Here is a 24642-nt window from a genome sequence, read left to right as displayed (position 1 = left end):
GGGGGGGGGCGGAACTAAAAACCCTGACCCGTAACCATAGAAACAGCGGGGATGTTAGGGCTACAAGCCTATCCGCTCCAAGTCCGTGGCGCCATCAGAGCGCGCGACGCCTGGTTGCCTCTCGGGAAAGCGGGGGCGTGACGTCACGGCGAGCGCGACTGAGGCGGCAGCAATAGAGGCGGCCGGTTTGCCTGAGGATGTAAGTCGGGGCGGCGGCAATCTGTCGCCATCCGGGCTTCCGCGGGGAGCCGGGGACCACGGGGGACCCCCGGATTCATGTGTGGGACACTCCTCGGGACTGCGGAAGGGTTTTGGAAGAGGGGCGGCTCGGTGGGCGAGGCCTAGTCCGGCTTCACAAGGTGCCCGGTAGGCCTTGAGGCCTAGCGTCTGTTTTGAAGCCTCCTTTCTCCCTAACATCCTCCCAGAGGCCCTCGCTATAGAATCAATTCTGTGGCCTCTGGGAGTTGTAGTTTGGCGAGGCCCCACCCCTCTTCGGCAAAGAATCCTATGCAAAACTACAACTCCTTTTGCCTTGAGCCATGGCAAAAGGAGTTGCGTTAATTCAATTGCGTTAATTCAACTGTGTAGGTTGCCATTCCGCTTTACCCACAGCAGCCCAAGGGATTGTTAGATGCTGGATCAATGTAGGTTCCATTGCACACTGCTATTTAATGCGGCTTGAAACTACATTAAATGGTAGTGTAGACCAAGCATGGGCAAGCTTGGTCCCTCCATGTGTTTTGAACCCCAACTGCCAGAATTCTGAACAGCCTTGCGGCTTGAAATTGCATTATTTGGTAGTGTAGAGCAGACATAGGCAAGCTTGGGCCCTTCCAAGTGTTTTGGATGCAAACTCCTAGAATTCCTAACAGCCTTGCAGCTTGAAACTGCATTATATGCATTATATGGTAGTGTAGACCAGGCATGGGCAAGCTTGGGCCCTTCCAAGTGTTTTGGACACAAATTCTCAGAATTCTTAACAGCTTGAAACTGCATTATATGGTAGTGTAGACCAGGCATGGGCAAGCTTGAGCCCTCCAGATGTTTTGGACTCCCAACTCCCAGAATTCCTAACAGCCTTGCAGCTCACAACTGCATTATATGATGGTGTAGACCAGGGGTCCCCAAACTTTTTAAACAGAGGGCCGGGTCACAGCCCCTCAAACTGTTGGAGGGCCGGAATATAATTTAGGGGAAAAAAGAATGCTTGTCTATGCACGCTGCACGTATCTTATTTCTAGTGCAAAAAACATTTTAAAACAATACAATAATTAAAATGAAGAACAATTTTAACAAATGCAAACCTATGAGTATTTCAATGGGAAGTGTGGGCCTGCTTTTGGCTGATGAGATAGGGTTGTTGCTGTTGCTGTTGTGTGCTTTCATTTCAGACTTAGGTTGACCCTGAGCGAGGGCTGGGTAAATGACCTTGGAGGGCCGCATCCAGCCCCCAGGCCTTGGTTTGAGGACCCCTGGTGTAGACCATATAATAATAATAATAATAATAATAATCTTAATGTGACAGAAGTTTTACTGTCTTGTGAAAATAGCTTTTTGAATGCAAATTGCCCAAAGCTCCTGGATGATATGAGAGAATGAATTAAATCAGCCCACACAAACATGTCCAGGTCTCTATCCTGATATAATAATGACCTCACTACCTCTGAGGATGCTTGCCATAGATGCAGGCGAAACGTCAGGAGAGAATGCCTCCAGAACATGGCCATATAGCTGAAAAAACCTACATCCCAGTGATTCCAGCCATGAAAGCCTTCAACAATACATGACCACATTGCTAAGAGACTCTTTACAAAGACTGTCAACACATTGTCTATAACAGATCCATTTCTTCGCTTACCACTTTTAAGAATTGGTTAATTGACCCATATGTGTGTGGACGCGCATGCACCTTTTAGTCATCTGCCAAGGTGTGGCAAACTCATGGATTTCAGAAAGTTTCTTAGGCAAGGAATAGACAGTCACCAGATATTTGTTGATGGTCTCCAATCCTCGTACTAAGCAGGGTTGAGTTTGTTTACCTTCCAAAATGAGAGGGGCTCTAGTGGTCCCCTTCAGATATATTATACAAGATCGGTTAATATCTATGGAATAAACAACAATATTTATTACAATGTATTGTCGAAGGCTTTCATGGCCAGAATCACTCAGTTCTTGTGGGTTTTTTTCGGGCTATATGGCCATGGTCTAGAGGCATTTCTCCTGATGTTTCGCCTGCATCTATGGCAAGCTTCCTCAGAGGTCTGCTGGAGCTGGGAAAAAGGAGTTTATATATATCTGTGGAATGACCACAGATATATATTGTAATATTTATTTATTACATATTTATTACAGTCCATAGACCCATCAATAAACAAAGTCATTTAAAATTCTCCCATCTCAGGATAAATTCATTGTACAAGTTAACATCTATGGAATAGCATAATGCCACATTATTTATCAAAGCATTTCTAACAAAGGTCTAAATGCGCTGAAGACTCATCTGCTTTTGGAAACTAAGCAGGATCAACCCTGGATAATACTTGGATAGCAGATTGTCAAGGTGCTGTAGGCCAGGGTTTCTTAAACATTTTCACTCACAGCCACTGTCTACTTGAGAATATTTTAAATGACCCCCAATACATAAAGTAGGTATAAAAATAAAACATTTTGGGGGAAATTATTTTATTAATTATTTGACACAAACAATCTAATATACAATCAGAAAATATACATTCAAAAACAATGAAACGTGTCTAGATTTGTATTCAAATGGCAACTTGAGCAAAATAAGTATAACATACTTTACCATTCACACAAATTCAATACATTTTCAGAGCAAAATCCATGCAAACTATTCCTAACTAGAATTATTGGTTAATATATTTTAGGAAAAATTGTTTCCATCTGGATAATAGCAATAGTGCCACCAGCTACTCCCCCCTCCATATCATATGCAAAAATCTGAATGTAATTTTTTTAAAAGAAACCCCTTGCAAGTCAGGAAATATACCTTCATGATAAAAGAATTTCAGAATATGTCTAAAGACATCATGGTATCACATTAATAAAAAAAACCCATCAGAATAAGAACAAGCAATAAAGTATTTTCTTGTGACGTGAGCTTTCTGACTGTTCTACATACACAAGTATGGATAACTGTAAAAGCCTGTTGGATTAAATTGAAAGATGTTTAAAATAAAACATTTATTTGTATGTCTTGCTAAACAGGCTGATTTTCCTATTTAGGGAGTACAGCTGAAGCATATTATTATTAACAGATTTGTGTAAATAAGTGGTGCTCACAACCCTTTTACTGTTGCCAACATGAGCAATGGGAAATTTAATGCCAGGGCCCACAATTTAAGAAACAGTGCTGTCAGCTATATTATTAAAAAACAAAAAAACAAAAAAAAAACCAAACAAATGGCAAATTGCTTCTGGGCAATTGTATCTGAAAACTTCATGGTATGACGTTGCCATTGATCAACAAGACACTTTGAAAGTGCACACAGATACACACAAACATGGGATAGGATACTCCACAAGTTGGTTATGTGGGCCTAGAAGTCCCTAGGAAGAAAAGTACAAGTATTCAAATGATGACATTTCAGAGTTTCCTTACACTGATGTTGGCTTACTAGAGAGATGCTTGCATGCAATAAGATAGCTATATACACTAATCTAATGTTATCCTTTATGCTCTATGCAAAATTTATTGCTTCTGTGTTGAAAGGCATATAAATAAGTCAGAGCTACCATTCAAACCAAAGAGCAAAAGATTATAACTTCTTTCCTTTTCTCTCTTCTTGTCTGCAGAGAATTGGGAATCGCTCTTTCCAAGCACTATCCCTTATACAGGAAGTTTATCATCCCACTTGGGGATATAGGCTATGGATTTCTGGTCCTGCTTCTCCAATATTGCCTTCTCTTCTGCCTTTCTCTATTGTCTTGAGCCATGCAGCTTAATTGGAGTTTTGTCCATCGTACTTCCTAGATTGGAGAAGTACAGTAGCAGGAATGGCAGTTCTAGATGGAGCTGGGAGAGAGCTGCTAACACTGGTTTAAAGAAAACATTGAGCCCAGAGTGTGCAAGACCCATAACCAGTTCATTGCTACACTTTAGAGCTCATATAGGCACTGAAGACAAGGTTTTAAGCTCTCGTAAAAAAATCTGTGCCTGGACTGGGACTGACTAATCTCCAAAGAACACATTGTGTTTTGGCTGGAACTGGTGTTTAAAAATGTTAACTAAATAAAACATCAGTAAGAATCTGTTTAAACAATTCAAACAGAAGTATGGGAATGTAGATATTGAAGATGTGGGGTGTGTGAGAAGCATTCTGGTAACCTCCCTTACTCCAGCAATCATGAGGTATAAAGGTTGAAAATGGACCGATTTGTGCAACTATGTTGCTTTGCATGAACATTGTTTCAGTAGTTCACATGCTTTTTCTTACAAAGCAGGTTTCATTCTTCTGCTTGTATGTTAATTGTCTCTCAACCCTTTTATCTTGTCACTAGGCTGCTCTGTGATGCTTATTGCACTCGATTAGGGATCGTTTCTCAGAATCAAGGAGTTAGAAGTAAGCTTTCAGATAAGTGAGGCCCCCAACAGTGCCATTTTTCGATTCGAAAGGGGAAAATGGAGCTGTCAGGAATGAAAAAGAAGAGTTTGCTAGGCATCAAAGAGAATAATAAAAAGTCCCGCACTAGGTAATTGTCTGAATTTTAAAGGCATAAACCCCTTGGGAGGGTGTCTCTGCACCTAATAGTCTTTCTCAGTAACCATGTGGGTTTAAGAAATGCATATTTCCTCAATTCATAATTCTAGTGTATTCATAAAGTTGCTTCTTAATGTAAATGTTGAAATGCATCTTTACCATTCTGATGGTGTCACAGTATTGTTCTTCTATTGATAATGGAAGTCGTGGGAAATGTAATTTGCGATCCTCTGTCCATTAAAGGGCTCCCTCTCCAACCAAACGCAAGGACCGGACTGAAGAAAAATCCAAAGACAGGTCCAAGGACAAGCCAGCCACAAAGGAGTCAAGTGAAAAGGATCGTGGGCGGGACAAAACTCGAAAAAGGCGCAGTGCTTCCAGTGGCAGCACTAGTACCATGTGAGTGGAATAACTAATCATGAATTTTGGGGTTTTTTTTTTTAAATGACATGTTGTGAATTATGTCTTCCAGAGATGATTAACCAGTAAAACAGATCTCTATTTAGAGGGAGCATACTCTTAGCAGTCAGATACTAGAAATGCATTGTGAATGTGTTTAAACATTACAATAAATCACAGTATGGTTTATTGAAATCTGGCCTGAAGTGAGACTCCTCCACAAACCAGAATCTTGTTGTGTACGGTTTATCTAAACCATGACTTGTCATGGCGTTTGGTTCTGCAACTTTGGCTTTTCCCTGGCTTGTTTTCTCTTTCAGAAATTTGAGCCAAATAAAATAGGAGGTGGGGGAACAGAAGCATTTATTTTGTATGTTGTATTTTGTTGTAAACCGCATTGAGTCACCAGCTAGGCTGAGAAACAGCGGTATACAAGTACAGTAAATAAATAAATAAATAAAACCAGAGACAAATCAGAAATTGCAAGCCTAGAGCTACCAAGTTAATAGAAAGCATGGCTTGCTGAGCTATGTAGACACAGAACCAGAGAATCCGAGAAGTGGAAGAGAACACAATGTTATCTAAGTCCAGCCCCCTGCCAAGCTTGGACCCACAGCTAAAACTTACTGATACATGTGTCCTGTGTGTTTGGGAAAGGGCTAAAACTATCTCTCTTGTACCTCCTCTGAATACAAGTTAGAAAAGCTGCCAGTTAGGAATTGGAGTAAGTGTGTCATTCTCAGCACCCTTCACAAGTTTTCAGGATACCAGGTAAGGAGACTTGCTTATAGGAAGTTTACATGACTCGTTTCTTTCGTGTCTCTGCCAGATCTCGGTCCAGTTCCACATCCAGTTCGGGGTCTAGCTCCAGCACTGGCTCCAGCAGTGGATCGAGCTCCTCTTCTGCATCGAGCCATTCTGGGAGCTCCAGCAGTTCCCGCAGCTCCAGTTCCAGCAGTTCTTCAGGCTCCCCGAGCCCTTCCAGGCGCAGGCATGACAACAGGAGACGATCTCGCTCAAAGTAAGTTGGAATTATCTGTGGAATGGATTTTATAAAAACCTGTGTGCTTACATCCTAGCAGTTTATACTTTCCTGGGAGTATTCATTGATGCAATGTTTTTGAAATTGTTTGCTGACTAATCTAAGGACATTTCCCATTTTTGTTCTCTTTTAGCCGCAGCAAAAGCACGTTGTAATACAACATTTTTTTCCCATTTGAAACCATCTGTGGGGAGTGCTTCAGTTGTTTCTTCCTTCATGGCAGGGAATTGGACTGTGGTCTCCTCAAGCTCTATGATTCTCAATAGGAAGGAACAATGAAAAAAAGAACCAGTGTCCATGTGCTTTTCACTTCTTTCCTAGGCACTCTTAGTCTCTTGTAATATGTTGAAGTCTATAATGTATTGTTTGTCACAACATTACATGCAATATTGTTTGTCACAACATGAATCAAAAGGAACAGCTGATTGAGTTTTATGAGTCTTGTTAGCCTCTCTGTTACATCATGGATCTTCATCATGAGATACAAACATCTTAGGCTCAGCAATTACAACAAGGAACCACCTACTATTACCACATGTCTCTCTTTTCTCTGGATATTCCTAGTAGCCCTTCCATCCACAGAACCCTTCAAGATCCCTTGACCCTTTATCTCCTATTTAAAGAGGTGAGCTTCAAATCTGTTATGTTATTCCAAAAATACACATGGTTCTTGAAAGGACTTCTGTTTGTCAGTCCTCCAAGGGTCTTATTCTCATGTATTTTTTATTACTAGAGGCATCCCCATTTCTTGCCCTTCTAAATGAGTCTGCTCTACTTTTCCCCTGATAAATTGAAGTGTTCGTCCTCAGACCTCAAGCTGCTGTATCTTCTCCAGCAAAGTAACCAACTTACACTTACTGCAAGGTTTATTCCAGGTCTCTTCACCCTACAGACCCCAAAACACAACTTTACCTTCCCTCTCCATTGTAATATACATTTGTTCTTTATGAATTAAATGTATTTATTTTGTGTCAAAAGCATTGCACACATAAGTATAAAACCAAGAAAAATAGAAGGAGCACAAGCGACTAAATAATTTTTGACCAAAACTGGGCAACAGCAACCACATTGTCTGTAGCTTTAAACAATTCTTCTGCACATGAGATGGCATTGTGAACAATCATACAGGTGTGGAGTTCGTTCTACTCCACAGTTGCACAAGGTGAAGGATGCTTTTAGTTAGTTCCATTTTGCCAGGTTGTCTTTTGGCCTGCCCACTCCACTTCTGAGTCTGTTGAGGGACTTCCACATTTTCCATTCTTGGTTTGCCCCTGAAAGAAGACCCTTATGGGAGACCATCCATTTGGGATTTCCTGGTTTAGCTGCCCAGAGGGGGAACATTAAGATGAGTTGTTGTTCTCATGAAGCTATTCCTTGATTTGAGTCTACTGGGAAGAAGCTGATAGGCATGCAATGGATGGCTTTCACAGTGTCCAACCTTATTTCTCTCAAAGTTAGCAGGAACTTCCTGTCACACGTTGGTGGGAGGGGGCAATGCCACCTAGCTTGTAGAGTCTATCAACAGGTGTAGGGTTGAGACATCCTGTGATTATTCTGCATGTTTCGTTCAGTGCTATGTTCACTTGCTTTGCATGAACAGACTTAGGCCAAACAGAGCAGGTATACTCGGCAGTTGAGTAAGACAAGGCCAGGGCTGATGTTTGTATTAATTTTGGGTCTGCACCTCATGCGCTGCCAGTAAGTTTCCGCAGGATGTTATTGCATGCAGCTACTTTGTGTTTGGTGTTTATGCAGTGTGTCCTATATGTTAGTGTTCAACCTAAGGTGACGCAAAGATATTTAAGATGGAAACAATGTTCAAGCTCTTGGCCTTCCCAGGTAACTTTCAATTTCTTGTTGGCTTCATGATTCTGTAGGTGGAAAGCTCACACTATGTCTTGGCAGTGTTAGGTCATATTTGTAGTAGCTGGAGAGATCTTTCAAGGCATTAGTAAGTTGGCTCTCTACTATTTCAGAATCTTTTGCTTGTGTTGTTAGACCAAGGTCATCAACATCAGCACTCTTTATGAGTAGTGGTTGTGGTTGATCATTAGTAAAGATGTTAAACAAGGTCAGTGGAAGAATCCTGCCTTGGGGTAAACCATTCTTTCACCATATCTGTCCTCAACATATGAATTAAATACATTCCTTAGATTGACCAATATGGATTAACCAATTTTAGGGGGGTTTTCTATCTCAGACCTGCATAACCCAGGTGTTTGGGGCTCCCAACTCCCCGAAGCCCTAGCCAGCTTTTCTTTTTTGGGAGCTGTAGTCTGAAACATTTGATGGCCCATTGATTGGACATACCTAGTCTAGCTAATGCTCATTCCTTGGAGTCTATAGTAGGCTGCTTCTGAATTGAGATTTCACTAAATAGTATTATTTCTGTATTATGCTTCTTTATACCCTGCTTTTTCTTTCCACAAGGAAACTCAAAGCAGTATCACACAAAGATCCTCCTAAATCCCTCTGAAATCAATTTATGGCATCCTTACTCTCCATTATGCCAAGTGGCTCTTTCACAAACTTTTATAAATGTAGCATGAATTCAGATGAAGAATGTGAAATGTTAAAAGCCATTGTCTTTTTTATGATGTGAACCAGCTTGGGGACCCGGCGCTGCCCGGATGTTTGAGAAAGGAATTGTGCATCAAGGTTGGTGTTTATCAGTTATTTATATGGCTCGCAGTAGTCTCAGAAAGTTAATGAAGGTACTGCGAGTCCCATCATCTGTGGTCCATCCTCCTCCAAACTGCACCAGGATGGAGAGTGAGTCATGGGGGCTCTGTGTGCAAAGTGTGGTCTTGATAAGTCATTGGATGAGAGTCACAGTGGTCTCAGAAAGTGAGTGAGGGTACTCCAAGTCCCATCATCCATAGTCTGTTTTCCCCAAACCTCACCAGAATGTTGAGTTGGCCATAGGGGCTCTCTGCCAAGTTTGGTCTTCATTGGCATTTGGATGAGTGTTGTTGTGGTTTCAGGAAGTGAGTGAAGGTATTGCAAGTCCCATCATCCATTGTCCATCCTCCAAACAGCACCGGGATGTAGAGTGGCTTATGGGGGCTCTGTGTGCCAAGTATGGCCTTGATCAGTCATTAGATGAGGATTGCAGCAGTCTTGGGAAGGGAGTGGAAGTACTTTAAGTCCCATCATCCATGGTCTGTCCTCCTCTAAACTGCACCAGGATATAGAGTGGGTCATGTGCGTCAAGTTTGGTCTTTATTGGTCTTTGTTGGGGACCACAGTGGTCAGTGGGAACCAATGGGTTTGAAAGTACTACAAATTCCATCATCCTTTGTCCGTCCTCCCCCAAACCTCACCAGGATGTAAAGGGGGTCATGGTGGTTATGCGTGCCAAGTTTGGTCCAGGTCTGTCACCCGTGCTTGTCACAGTGGCCTGTACAAGTGGCAGCCAATCAGAAAGCTGCCACATACACCGCCCTCCCTCCACATACAAACACTGACTTATTATATTGTTGTTGTTGTTGTTCATTCGTTCAGTCGTCTCCGACTCTTCGTGACCTCATGGACCAGCCCACGCCAGAGCTCCCTGTCGGCCGTCATCACCCCCAGCTCCTTCAAAATCAGTCCAGTCACTTCAAGATATGCAGATGACACCACTGCCTCCATCTTGCCCTTGGTCGGCCCCTCTTCCTTTTACCTTCCACTTTCCCCAGCATAATTGTCTTCTCTAGGCTTTGCTGTCTCCTCATGATGTGACCAAAGTACTTCAACTTTGTCTCTAGTATCCTTCCCTCCAGTGAGCAGTCGGGCTTTATTTCCTGGAGGATGGACTGGTTGGATCTTCTCACAGTCCAAGGCACTCTCAGAACTTTCCTCCAACACCACAGCTCAAAAGCATCTATCTTTCTTTGCTCAGCCTTCCCTAAGGTCCAGCTCTCACATCCGTAGGTTACTACAGGGAATACCATGGCTTTGACTATGCAGATCTTTATTGCCAGTGTGATGGCTATTTTATCTTTACTATTTTATCGAGACTGGACATTGCTCTCCTCCCAAGAAGTAAGCGTCTTCTGATTTCCTGGCCAAAGTCTGCATCTGCAGTAATCTTTGCACCTAGAAATACAAAGTCTGTCACAGCCTCCACAATTTCTCCCTCTATTTTCCAGTTGTCAATCATTCTTGTTGCCATAATCTTGGTTTTTTTTTACTTTTAGCTGCAACCCAGCTTTTGCGCTTTCTTCTTTCACCTTGATTAGAAGGCTCCTCAAATCCTCCTCGCTTTCAGCCATCAGAGTGGTGTCATCTGCATATCTGAGGTTGTTAATGTTTCTTCCAGCAATTTTCACCCCAGCTTTGCATTCCTCAAGCCACGCACATCGCATGATGTGTTCTGCACACACGTTAAAAAGGTTGGGTGAGAGTATGCAGCCTTGCCGTATGCCTTTCCCAATCTTGAACCAGTCTGTTGTTCTGTGGTCAGTTCTGACTGTTGCTACTTGGTCCTTGTACAGATTCCTCAGGAGAGAGACAAGGTGGCTTGGTATGCCCATCCCACCAAGAATTTGCCACAATTTATTATGATCCACACATACATAGATAGATCTCTGAGCTCAGGCCCGTAGCCAGGATTTTGATTCGGGGGGAGGGGGGGCTGAGTTTGATTCAAGCGGGGGTGGAGTCTGAGTGAAAGAGGGTTTACCCTAGCAAACCTTTTGTATCGTTACCCCAATACCCCCATGCATTTGAGAAATATTGAGTATGGTGATCAGATCATGTTATGAATAAACATAACAGTTTAAATAATGTACCAGTAAGGCCTTTTTGCAGACCACCATGAGAATTTGGAGGGGGGGGTAAAGCCCCCCAAGTGCCCCCCCCCCCCCCCCCCCCAGCTACATGCCTGTCTGTGCTTAATAACCCAACTAATTTTGCGGAGATTACTATGTGAGGACATTGATTTATTATGGTTTTTTTTCAGGTCTAAACCACCCAAAAGAGATGAAAAGGAGCGAAAGAGAAGGAGCCCATCACCCAAACCCACCAAAGTTCATATAGGGAGACTGACTAGAAATGTGACCAAGGTAACAGCAAGTCATTCGGTTGTTGTGAGGAAAAAAATGAAAAGAAGACACTGGTACTTGTCATCTTAGTCCATATTTAACATGATTATGGGGCATTTGTGGGTAACTTACTTGTAAAAAACTTAGTTCCTACAGGGAAAATAGGAAGCCATCTGGTTAGATTATTATAGTTGCAGAAAGAAGTCTTTCTTAACATCTGCTACCTGTTCTTTTCAACCAGAGATGCCCAGTACTGAATTTTAGAATTGCAATTAAGTCTGATTTCACCATTACCTGTGTCCATACCAGTATAGCTCTGTATTAATATTAGTAAGCTTTAGGTTACTTAGACTGTAGATCTGTGGCAGAAGCATCCATATTTATTTGAATTCAGTATGGTAAGAATTCAGCAGGGTATGTTGTAGGAATTCCTCCTTCCTTTGAGCTTTTTGCCTCAGCAGCTGAAGAAACTGAAATTTTTCATGTTCATTAAAGGAACCTTTTCCCTACAGGACCACATCATGGAAATATTTTCCACTTACGGAAAAATTAAAATGATAGATATGCCAACCGACAGGCTCAATCCACACCTCTCCAAGGGTTATGCCTATGTTGAATTTGAGAATTCAAATGATGCAGAGAAGGCACTGAAGCACATGGATGGAGGTATGTGTCAGAAAGTAAAAGACTCTAGCACGGTGCATCATATAGTCTCCTGCATTGCTTAGTCTGAAATCTGGGAGGCACAGATTGTAACTGTTACTAAATAATTCCTTTTAATGTTTAATACATTTTATATAAAAACACTTTGTTTTTTATAAAACCTTCTTGTCTATAAGAGTGATTAGTTGCTCTGTAATCCAGTCAAACTAGCTAGTTGCTTCAGTCACTGTAATCCAGTCAAGCTGGTTAGTTTTGGGGGTGGGGGATGAACCATCACAGTTTAATGTCCTCCAAATTCAAGAGTTACTAGGCAGAGTGGTTCAGTCCTCTTTTCTCCATGTAGTTTTGGAAAAATGCCATTTTTGAAAAGGAAAAATGATGTCATGTCCTTTTGGCAAATGTGAATCTCCATGACCATCTGGAGACCACTTTTTGAAAACCACTAATCAAGGAAAGGTATGACCTTGTTAGAAGTCAACCCTTTGAAAAACGATGTTCACAAGCATTCATGTAATGGCACACAGGTAACTCAGCTGTTAAACTGATAAACCATGTCTTTTGAACTACCAGGGACAAAGACATGCCACTGCACACAAAAAAAGAAAACATACCGTACTTAGCTAGCAGAGTTTGAAATGTTTCTTTGAAGTTCAAGTTGAAATTGCAGTTGCCCAAAACATATACTATCCCTTGAAACCTCTTAGTTTAAAATATGCATTCAGAGACCAAAAAAAACCCCGTCTTTTTTAAAAAAACATCATATCTTATTTGCTCATAAACATCTTGTTTTAATTCGGCATATAGGCACATTTATAGATAGGATGTAGTTTCTCTGTGTTGAGAACACAAAGAATCATTCTTAATCAATGGTCCATGTTCCAAAGTCTTTAAGTATACATCTTATGAAAGTCCAAACTGTATAACTGTACTGACTGCTTCTCAGAGCAAACATAGTAAACTGTTCCTGCATATGTCCAAATGCAAACTGCTTCCACTGAAGTCCAAAAGCATATTGAACCCATCTCCACTGAGGTCTAGAACAAACTGCTAACATTGAAGTCCAAAATCATATTGATAACAAAATGGAGTCTTGAGTCTGAACATGCTCAGTATAATCAAATGTCTGTAGTCCTTCCCACACCAAAGAGCTCAGTCAAACTGGCCAAACAGTATATACATATGGTACAGGCTAGCAAATAAATACATGAACAAACAAATAGTGAAGGCTTGGAAGGTTGCTATTTCCAACATGTTTCATTCTGTGGAATGGATCATTCCATATTCCAGCCACACTCGTTTTAGGATGTTGACGTCAGCTGTGCATTTTTTAAAAAGTGAAAAGTGCTTGTTCCTAGGCTTACATTTGCCAACTATGATCGTTTAAAAGGGTACAAGTGTAAATGGCAGGAGTTCTGTTTTCTGCTTTTCCCGTGAAGTCTTACTGTTGTCCTTTTGATAGGTCTTCATAGGCAGATAGACAAGGAGGTCCTATTGGGAGGTTGGACATAAGTGTCTGTGGGTCTTCATATGCAGATAGTTACTTTCTAAACTACCGGAACTACCAGAATGTGAACACTGAGTAATTTGCTGTAAGTTTTTCGGACTGCATGGCCACTTTCCAAAAGCATTATCTCCTTACATTTTGCCTGCATCTATGGCAGGCATCCTCAGGTTGTGACCTTTGACTGAGTAGTTTTCTTCCCATTGTTGTACTAGGAACTGATATGAAAAAGATATGTCTAGCCCAGGTGTGAGCAAATTTCAACCCTCACTCTAGGTGTTTTGGACCTCAACTCCCACAATTCCTAATAGTCTGTTTGGCTGTTAGGAATGGTAGATATCCAAAACACATGGAGACAGGGCTGAACTTTGCAAATGCCTGGTCTAAAAAGAGCTTCGATGTAGAAATAGCATTAATTATTGTTTGCTTGTAACTGTCAACAGGACAGATTGATGGCCAGGAGATAACTGCCACGGCTGTTTTGACACCTTGGCCAAGGCCCCCGCTCAGACGTTTCTCTCCTCCCAGAAGGATGTTGCCGCCGCCACCAATGTGGCGCCGCTCTCCACCTCGCATGAGAAGAAGGTCAGTGATCTTAATGGGACTATAAGACAGAGATGGGCTCCGACTATGTACAGTTTCTGGTATTACAGCTCGTCTTATGCCCGTGTCTCAAAAGGGTGAAATGTTAAGAAAACTCTGTGGTGAAGGGTGGAATAGAAAGGTTTTTAATAACAAATATAATATATGAAGGAAATTAGATTGGCATAAATCTCAATTAGAATGCCTTTCTTTGCAGGTCCAGGTCTCCGAGGCGCCGATCCCCTGTTCGGAGACGATCCAGGTCCAGATCTTCAGGCCGAAGGCGGCACCGTAGTCGTTCCAGTTCTAATTCTTCCCGATGAAAGGCAGGACCGTGTCCGCTGCTGCTTCTTTCTTTCATTTGTTCGTTATTTTTTTCTTAAAAATTTTCAAAATAAAAGTGCATCCAGTTTAAAATTATACCTTTAAAGAGTAAGGAATGGGAGAGAAGGGAAACCGGGAAAGAGAAAACTAACTAATGTTGGTCCTAACCGGCAGTGAATGAAGCTCCTTTCATTGCCCAGAGTGATTTTTAAGGGAGCTTTGATTCTGTTGAGATAGCTTTATTTCAAAGTGATGTATGATGGCACATCAGGAAGATCTAATGAGAAAACTAAATGTGTCTGGCTATTTTCCCAGTGACCATTGGTATGCCCTACAAGTACTGTAATTCCCCCAAAATAATACTCTACAAACAAGATTAAATTCAAACAATTGAGTTTACTGAATAATCAAGGTATAAAAGTGCAGTTTGATTATGATATAAAGTTAGAATAGTGAAATATAAACTCTGAGGTAAAAAACAACTATAATTTCTATTAAGTAAATATAACTATAAACTATGGGGGATGTATGACTATACTATGAGGCATGTATTGGCTATGAACTCTGGGGCATGTATGTGCTAAGGATGGCCTGTTCGGACTGCAAGCCAGACCAGACACTTTCTGGCAACCAACTATAAGCTATTGTCTGATAAGAATGGGAAAAAAAGATTCTTTCACCAGCCCATTCTGGCTCTGAGTCAGAATGGGCTGCACCAACCGAGCTCGGCCTCTAGGGGGAACCTAAACTTATCAAAATGGAACAGTCCACAGGCAAACAGGGAAATAAATACTAGGCCGAGACTTCACATGACGCCTCTCTTCCCATTAATGGTCTCCTCTCTGTTTTTAAGACAGGTGAAGCCAAGAAAGTTGCAAGTAAAATTAAAATGTAAGGAACATATTTGGGAGTCAGATTAAATCCTTTCAAAGTCTCATAATGTCCCTTCTCCCAGATTTTAAATACATTTTTTTGTTTTCACCAAAAGCAGATGTTGATTTGTCTCATGACAAACCTGACTATAAAGTTTGCAGACAAACACATAGAAGAGAAAAAAATGCTTGCTGTCGTTTTTCAAACTTGAAAAAGGTTTTTTGTAAGGTCTCTCTTTTGGTACATGGTTCATAATATCTCCCATTTCATCTGTATGTAAATACTGTAGCAGATGTGAAGCAGAGAGGTGACTTCCCATACTCCTTTCTCTGGGGGAGTGGTGATCAGAGACAAACTGGAGTGGCTTAATTTAAACCTGCGAGATTTTCAGCCTAATGTACAGTCATTATTATGATGTTTTGATTTTTGTATTACTTTGTAGCATCTTGTAATCGAGTTGTGTTTGTACCTTAGAATGGTAACATTAAATAAACCAGTGTGGTTTTGAATACATTGGCTCATTCTATTATTCCGGTGTTGGACAGCTTCCTTCTGTATAAAATTGCAACCACTTGATCTTGCAATAGCAGTATTGACATTTACCAATTTTGAAACTGAGCTAGTGCAAAGGAGGAAAGGAAGGTGTAAGTAAAGCACGGCTGTCAAAACCCATTGTGCATTGAAGAATACATCAGCCTTATGGTTGCCTTCAAAGGGCTGTTGAAGCCATATATTTAAAATACACACCTGCATATTTTTCCTAATGTGCAATTAAGCAACATTTAACAACATTCACATTGTGTATTTTATGTTTCTGAAACACACTCCCTTTGATGGTTCGAAGTTCCAGTGAGCAACGCTTCACAGATTTTGAAATCAAGATGATAACAGCAATAATGATGATAGCTAACATTTGCTGCTCTTTCGGGGCCTGTATATGTATATATATATATCAGGAGACTTTGGCAGGATAGGACGTGATTTAATAGGCTCCAGCAGTTTTGTTTTTCTTACTCTTTCTTTGAAATGGGAAACAGAAAATGCAATAGGACTAGCCCTGAGTCCAGCAGTTTTGTTTCCTGTCGTAGTCCCTGTGAATCGCACATATGATATCTCTGCGCTTGCGCAATAGCTTTCGGAACCTTCTAGAAAGAAGAAAAAAATACTTGACTCCCAGCTGGCCCCACCCACCTCGCCCCGAGTATAAGTAGCCCGTGGGAGGGGCCAGCTGTCAGTTCTCTTTTCCGCTTCACGGATAGCTTGGGAACCCTTGCTTCTTTCCATAGCTTCGACTCTATCGGACTGATTGACTCCTAACGATTTGGTTTGGCTTGTTTGACGAAGGTATTGGTTGACGAATTGGACTGGTTATTTTCCTGCCGGCTACTGACTCGGACTGCCTGACTATTCTGACCCCTCAACCCTCGACCCGGCCCGTTTTTCGACGTTTCGCTATGTCTACTACCTCCTTTAAGAGGTGCTCCAACCCTTCCTGCCCCAATACCTTCCCGGATACTGATGGCCATTCCCTTTGCCTGGCCTGCCTGGGCGAAGGTCATCTGGCCCAGTCTTGTGCAGTTTGCTTGGCCTTTACCGCCCAAACGAGGAAGAATAGAGAAGTGAGACTCAAGGCCGCCTTATATGAAAAAGCCCTTCTTCCTCCGCCTCCCTCTGGGCAGACTGGGCCCTCTCCTGGTCCCAACTTACCTTTTTCGCTTCAGGACGATCCTCTGGCCAAAAAGAAGGCCAAAAAGCCTAAGGAAAGGGGCACCCAAGATGGCCGCCGCCCTGTTCTGCCGAAGAAAACGGCAGCGAAAAGAGCGGGAACCGCGGACAAGACCTCCGCTCCCCCCTCCCATCCTGGGAGAGTCCTGGCCGGTCTCCCGCGACCTCTGTCGGCCGTTGACGCTACTGCAGTCTCCCCGTTGCGGCGCCATCCACAGTCCAGAGAATGGAGGACGCGTCACTTTCGCCGATGCCCCTGCTTCTGTCTCCTGAATCTGCTCTCCCTTCGGCAGTGGGAGGGACGCCGCTGATGCCTGCGACTCTCTCTCCAGGCCCGAGTATTTCTTCGATCCCGGCTGGGATCCAGGACTCGAGGAACCTGGTCGCGGGCCCTGAGCAGCTGGAGGCTCCACCCACACAGGAAGCCTGCAGGGACGCTCCGCCCACCCAACATGCGGCTGCCGAGGTCCCGCCCACCCAGGGCCCGAGCGTCCCGGCGCTGGCTGGGACGAGCCCTTCTGCTCAGCCGACAGGCGCGTCGCAAACAGGGAGCCTTGCGATGCCGACAAGGAGCCACGTCCTCGCCATGCTGCCCCCGCCTGCAGATCCTCCCTCACCCCAATCGAGGTCGGGCAGATCGGGCCGATCCGCGCACCGCTCCAGCAGGCGCAGGCGACGCTCCAGATCGCCGTCTCGGAGGAGTGGAGGATCTCGACGCCATCGACGCCGCTCCCACACGAGGAGCAGAGCGCGATCTTCCTCCTCCTCCTCCTCCTCCTCCTCCTCATCCTCCCCTCCGCGTCGGAGACGCCGGCGCAGCTCGGGATTTTCGCGCTCCTCCTCCTGCCGCCGAGGGGCATACCCACCAACCCATGTGCCACCACCGGGATGCTGGCAGCTGGGCCCAACAGGGCAGCTCATTTATGTGCCTATGCCCCCACAACTCGCGATGCCTCCTCCTCCCCCGGTGGCACCCCGACACCTGCCACTGATGACTGGGATGGCCACCCCAACGCCTACCAGGCCAGTTGCTTCTATGCCAACATTGGATGTTGTCACCACATCGGCGGCCCGCCCCACCCCCTCAAGTGGGGCCCTGGATTCTAATCCAACCCTGACTGAGGCTACCACATCCTCGGTAGATCCACGCAGTGCGGACTTGGGAACGCAGAACGACCCCAGCTCTGCTGGCGCGCTGTCCATAACCCACCCCAGCCTGTGCCAGCTTGCCGCGCCTTCAACCGCGCCTTCATCCGCACCACAAACTGCTGTTACCCCCTTGATGGTTTCCAGCACGGACATGCCTGATCCAGCGACCCGCGACGACGGGGAACTACCGGACACTGATTCGGACACTGAACCGCATGAGGCTCCTCAGCCACTGGGGGGTGAGGACACTATCTTGCCTGCTGACTTTAATAAATTCGCTGCTTTAGTAGAACGAATGATTAAGGCCTTGGAGATCCCCGCTCCGAAACCTCCGGAGCATGTGGAGGATCCAATGTTCCCTTCGGAGGAACAGAACGTGGTTGTGTCCTCCACCCTTCCCCACCTCCCATACTTACTCAAGTTGGCCAAAATAGTTGACATGCCTCCTTCGTCGGTACCAGCTGTGCCCAGGCGCCTAGACTCTATGTATAAGATAGATATGGCCACCGCCAAATGGGTCCTAGCACCCCCCAAGGCCAACACGGTGGTGGCCGAGGTGTCTAAATCAAAACGCTCTAAGCCCTCTCAGACTGCCCCCCCTGACAGGGAGGGCAGGAAGCTCGATACACTAGGGAAGAAGGCCTACCTTTCCGCGGGCCTTTTTACGCGGATGGCCCACTACGCGACCTATATGTCAGGGTACCAAACCCTCCTCTGGAATCGTTTGCTACCCTACATCAAGGTCTTGCCACCCGACAACCAGCGTTTCCTTAAGGCCCTACAAAACGAAGCCCTAGCCTTCGCTAAGCTCCAGAAGGACTTCGCCAAGCATATGGCGGAGGCCTCCGGCAACTTATTCGCCACCGCCACCTCCATCAGGCGGCACGCTTGGCTACGGGCCGCCAACCTATCGGAGGAGGGGAAGGCCCTCGCTGAGGACCTTCCCTTCCACGAGGAGGGGCTATTTAACCCCAATACCGATGACAGTCTCAAACAAAAACAAGATGTGAGGCAATCCGAATCTAAATTCGGCTATACATGGCAGCCATACCCCCAACAAAAGGGCAGATGGCAATCGAGTACCCCCTCTTACCGGAGGTCATTTGGCAACTCCTATTCTACACCCTTCAAGGGAAGATTTGGGGGCCAGTCTAGGTTCCAAGGGGGGAGGCGAACCCCCTACTCCCAGAAACCAAGGGCACAACCCTTCCAGGGAAAGTCAAAAGCTCCTGGCGCCTCAAAGAAGCGCCTTTGACGCCCCTCTGCACAAATCAGGGGCAGGTACAACCCCAGTTGCAGGCCCCTCCATGGCCCCGCAGCCCAAAATACCCTTTCCCCTCTGCTTAAACGTTGAGGTTCAGGAGAGTCCTTCAGGGCCGTTGCCCTATTTCACTGACCATCTCTCCGGTTTCTATTCTGAGTGGGAAAAAATTACCTCAGATCGTTGGGTATTGTCTATTGTTTCAGGAGGTTACTCTATCGAGTTTGATGACACCCCGAGGGTTGGTTTGTTTCGTGACACCCCATTTTCCACACAGCTCATACAAGAAATTAAAATGTTAATAGACAAAGGGGCTGTTTCCATGGTTGACCCTGCTCTGCCCCCTTCTGTTTTTACTCTCGTTATTTTCTGGTAATTAAGAAAGGTGGTGGGCTGCGTCCCATTTTGGACTTGCGAGAGCTCAATAAACACATTAAACCGAAAAGGTTTCGTATGGTGACTCTTGCTTCTATAACCCCGCTCCTTCCCAAACGCGCCTGGTTCGCCACGGTCGACCTCAAGGTCGCGTACTTCCATATTTCTATCGCCCCACACCACCGAAGGTTCTTATCCTTTAGGATCAACGGCCAGTCCTACTGTTTTAATGTCCTCCCATTTGGCCTTTCTACGGCCCCGAGGGTCTTCACCAAGTGTATGGCCGTGGTGATGGCCCACCTTAGGACCAGGGGAGTCACGGTCTACCCCTATATTGACGACTGGTTGATTGTGGCAGATGCTTACCGTGAACTTCAAGCACATATCTCCATGGTCTTGTCTTTGCTCCAGTCCCTAGGTCTTGTCCTCAACCGGGAGAAGTCCGTCCTGGTGCCGACGCAGCAGATCCGGTTCATCGGAGTGCTCCTAGACTCGGTCCACGAGAAGGCCTACCTCCCGGAAGACCGCTTCGCCACCATCGCAGATCTGGTCGAACAGGTTCTGGTCGAGCCCCACGTGACAGCCAGACAACTGCAGGTCTTACTAGGACACATGGCATCAACTACATCAGCCATCCTGTATGCCAGACTTCGCATGCGTCCGCTGCAGTCCTGGTTCCTGTCCGTCTTCAATCCTTTGCTGGACAGCCCATCGACCAAATTATCAACCCCCCCCCCCCCCCCGGGTCCGCTCGTCACTCCGATGCTGGTTGGACCCTGCATGGGTGTGCTCGGGCCTGTCCTTCCATATCCCCCCGGTTACGAGAACTGTTACGACAGATTCCTCCCTAACGGGTTGGGGTGCACATTCTCAGGGTTTGGTAGCTCACGGCATGTGGGCAGGTCAAGAAAGCGAGCTCCACATAAACGTTCTAGAGCTCATGGCCGTCGACAGAGCTCTAAAATCCTTCGAAAGGGTGGTCACGGGGCAGGTAGTACAGGTGCTTACCGACAATACGACGGTAATGTACTACCTGAACAAACAGGGCGGCACCCACTCCCCAAACCTACTGACGTTGTCCACTCAGATTTGGGAATGGTGTATAGACAGGGGAATTCACCTCTTAGCGACACACGTCCCTGGGGAACAGAACGTGCTGGCGGATTCCCTCAGCCGCAACCCGTTGGCACACCACGAGTGGTCCCTGAACAGGGAGGAAGTCCACAGACTCTTCCGAGCGTGGGGGACCCCGAGCATCGACCTGTTTGCGTCGAAATCCAACGCCAAGTGCCCCCTCTTCTGTGCGAGGGCCCACGCCTCCACGGAGGAGGGATGCCTGGGGGACGCCTTCCTGCACACATGGACAGGATGGACAACCTACGCCTTTCCCCCCTTCCCCCTGTTGCTCCTCACTGTAGCAAAGATCCAGAGGGACGTCTCTTGCTGCATCCTAGTAACACCCTGGTGGCCGAGACAGCCATGGTTCTCCCCCCTCCGCCATCTGGCACGGGGAATCTTCGTGCGGCTCCCCTCCAGACCCGACCTGCTGACATGCCAACAAGACCAAGTACTGTACCCAGAGGTACACAGACTGAAGCTCACAGCGTGGCGAATTCTGCCCGTCACCTAAGCCCTCTCTCCGACCTGCCCGACACGGTGCTCCGAATTATTGAAGCGGCCCATAGGCCCTCTACCAAACGCTCTTATCTGTGTAAATGGTCCAAATTTGTTTCTTTCTCCAGGTCCCGTGGGTTGGACCCTTCTACGGCCCCGATCTCTGCTGTACTGGATTTCTTGGCGTCCCTTTTGGACGCCGGCCTTTCTCACCCTTCGATCAAATGCTATCTGGCCGCTATCTCCTGGTTCCGCAGGAAAGCGGGTATGCCTTCCTGTTTTGCAGACCCGTTAGTAAAGACATTCCTAAGGGGGATCTTAAATATAAGACCCCCTATTGCACCTGTAGTTCCCTCATGGAACCTGGATCTAGTACTTAAGGTGCTGATGAGACCTCCATTTGAACCGCTGGCGACAGTTAGTTTGTCCCACCTTTCATGGAAGACTGCGTTTCTGGTAGCGGTCACTTCGGCCCGACGAGCCAGCGAGCTCTGTGCCCTCAGAGCGGACCCACCTTACTTAAAGTTCCATACGGATAAGGTCGTCCTTAGGACTGACATACCCTTCCTCCCTAAAGTGTCTACGTCCTTTCACCTTTCCCAGGACTTGATTTTACCCTCCTTTTTCCAGAACCCTACTTCCCCTCTGGAACAGGACCTACATCTCCTAGATGTCCGCAGGGCACTGGCCTTCTATGTGGACAGGACTGCCCATATCAGGAAAACCCCTAGACTGTTCATCAAGTATCACCCTGACGTATTAGGTGGCCCTGTCTCTTCACAACGATTGTCTTCATGGATCGTATCCACGATTCAACTAGCGTACCGAATATCTGGTACTCACCTGCCTCTTCCGGTGAGAGGCCACTCAACGAGGTCCGTCTCGACATCCACAGCTCACTGGCGAGGCGTCCCACTGGATGTAGTCTGCCGGGCGGCTTTATGGTCGTCCCCGCTTTCCTTTGTTACCCATTATAAGATGGATGTCGTGTCCAGAAGAGACGCACAGTTTGGCAGAGCGGTCTTGTTTTCCGCGGTGGCATGACGCCCGCCATCCAAGGTGAAGAGCTCGCTAATCTATCATATGTGCGATTCACAGGGACTACGACAGGAAACTATAGGTTGCTCACCTGTAACCATGGTTTCCTGAGTAGTCACCTGTGAATTCGCACATCCCCACCCATCCTCCCCTCGAGTGTCATGCCCGCGTTCTGTCTGCCGTTGTGGCGGAAAAGGAACTGACGGCTGGCCCCTCCCACGGGCTACTTATACTCGGGGCGAGGTGGGTGGGGCCAGCTGGGAGTCAAGTATTTTTTTCTTCTTTCTAGAAGGTTCCGAAAGCTATTGCGCAAGCGCAGAGATATCATATGTGCGAATTCACAGGTGACTACTCAGGAAACCATGGTTACAGGTGAGCAACCTATAGTTTTTCTTACTCTCTCTTTGAAATGGGAAACAGAAAATGCAATAGGACTAGCCCTGAGTCAGCAACACACCATAAGGCTTCTAAACAATTGAAAATTGATTAACTCTTCGGAGAGGGAACTGTGAGTATACCTAACTTAAATGCCCTGTTTGAAATTACTACTGAAAAAGCATATGTAATAAAGAGAGATACACGAACGTATGTAAGGTTGAGAGCAAAAAAAGGAATTGGATAAAATGGAAATGGACGAAGTACAAGAAAATCTAATATATTTAAGGAGGGAATATTTTGAGTTTAGTGATAGGAATTCAAAGATGTTAGCCAAATCCACACAAAAAAAGAAAATTGACAGCATGATAAATATGATAAAAGATAAAACAGGTAAATCATGTAGAACTATGAAAGAAAAATGGAAGGTATTTGAAGAATTTTATAATGAATTATACCAAACAAAAGCTAGTTCCATAGAAGCAATCAGGAAATATGTGGAGGAAAATTGGGAGAGTAAGTTGGAGGAGAAAGATAAAGAGCTACTGGAACAACCCATTAAGAAGATAGAGGAAGTTATTAAGAATTTAAAAGTTGGGAAAGCTCCAGGTTTGGACGGCCTAGGGACAAAATATTATAAAAGCTTTAGAGAAGTTTTGACCCCAAAATTATTAGAATTGTATAATGGAATAATGAAGGGAGATAAAATGCCAGAATCATGGAGGAGGTCCCTAATAATATTAATACCAAAACCTGATAAAGACTTAATAGATCCGGGGTCGTATAGGCCCATATCATTAGTTAATCAGGATGCAAAGATTTTATCTGCTATAATAGCCAATAGAATGAGTAAATGCATATATAAGTATATAAAAAAGTGTGGGTTTGTAAAAGGAAGACAAATGTCAAATTTGATAGGGAGAGTATTAAATAAAATTTGTTTGGCTAAAGGGAGGAAGAAAAAATAGGAATAGAAGAAAAAATAGGAATATTATCAGACATTTTCAAAGCGTTTGATTATGTGGAATGGGAGACATTAAGGGAAATTTTGAATAAATTTGGAATGGAAAATAGAATAAAAGGAATTTTAGAACAATATTATTCAAGAAAATCAGCAGTGGTAACTATAAATGACGGAGTGACAAATGAAATAAAAGTGACAAGAGGAACAAGACAAGGTTGCCCTTTGTTGCCAATTTTATTTGCCATGGTGATAGAACTGTTTGCAAATGCCATTAGGAAAGACAAGAATCTAGAAGGGTTAGAAAAAAAGGAGAAACAGAAGGTGAGCCTATTTGCTGACGACACATTGCTATTTAGAGAAAATATAGTAAAGAAAATGGATAATATAAGGGATCCTTTGGAGATATTTGGGAAAACAACTGGTTTACAAGTTAATTGGAATAAGTCAGAAATAATGCTACTCAATTATACAAAGAAAGAAGAAAAAGACTATAGAACAGAGTAAAATGGGAATACAAATTAAGAATAAATTAAAATACCTGGGAGTAATAATAACAAAGGATTTAAAAGAAATGGAAGAGGTAAATGTAGTAACATTGAGGAAAGTGGTTCAGAAAACGTTAATAGAGTATAAAGATATACGATTATCTTGGTTTGGAAGGATAGCATTAGTAAAAATGAAAATATTTCCAAAGATAAATTTTATATTTAGGATGCTGCCTCTTCAAATCACAGAAGAACTAAATAGATGGCAACAAATGATAAATAAGTACTGCAAGGTAGTAAAAGAAATAGATTAAATAAACAGTTATGGTATAGATTGCAAAAAGAGGGAGGATTAGCACTAGAGGGAGCAGATTGGCTTAGTAAAGATTCAGAAGAAGTGGAAGTAAAATTTGGAATATATTTTTCAAACAGTTCACGAGAAAAGAAATTAGGGAAATTAGAAACCCAATGCTGAGCAATACATTAGAAGTATGGAACAAATATAGGAGAAAGTTAATAACGGA

At 44.5% G+C, this 24642-nt stretch overlaps 1 protein-coding gene across 2 annotated transcripts; it reads left to right on the top strand.

Moving 5' to 3' along the window:
• Window positions 1–112: 112 nt before the first annotated feature.
• On the top strand, window positions 113–15641 carry LOC137095281 (RNA-binding protein with serine-rich domain 1-like). Of its 2 annotated transcripts, XM_067461730.1 has the most exons (8): window positions 113–199; window positions 4522–4713; window positions 4965–5120; window positions 5950–6141; window positions 11108–11210; window positions 11702–11855; window positions 13797–13938; window positions 14153–15641. In XM_067461730.1, the coding sequence occupies exons 2-8, from the start codon at window positions 4643–4645 to the stop codon at window positions 14256–14258; spliced, it is 924 nt and encodes a 307-aa protein (XP_067317831.1). In that variant the 5' UTR covers window positions 113–199; window positions 4522–4642; the 3' UTR covers window positions 14259–15641. The 2 variants fall into 2 exon arrangements, with proteins under 2 accessions (XP_067317831.1, XP_067317832.1); XM_067461731.1 differs by lacking the exon at window positions 4522–4713 and having other exon boundaries at window positions 116–199.
• Window positions 15642–24642: the final 9001 nt, after the last annotated feature.

This window comes from Anolis sagrei, chromosome Y, assembly GCF_037176765.1.
Source record: "Anolis sagrei isolate rAnoSag1 chromosome Y, rAnoSag1.mat, whole genome shotgun sequence".
Classification (NCBI taxonomy): Eukaryota; Metazoa; Chordata; class Lepidosauria; order Squamata; family Dactyloidae; genus Anolis; species Anolis sagrei.
This window is presented reverse-complemented; position numbering and strand designations above follow the sequence as displayed.

Bases quoted from the DNA above. Each gene is read 5' to 3' on its own strand.
- LOC137095281 (XM_067461730.1), top strand. From the start codon at position 4,643: ATGGAGCTGTCAGGAATGAAAAAGAAGAGTTTGCTAGGCATCAAAGAG. The intron at 5,121-5,949 runs GTGAGTGGAATA...TGTCTCTGCCAG, and splicing joins AGTGGCAGCACTAGTACCAT to ATCTCGGTCCAGTTCCACAT. The intron at 11,211-11,701 runs GTAACAGCAAGT...TTTTCCCTACAG, and splicing joins TGACTAGAAATGTGACCAAG to GACCACATCATGGAAATATT.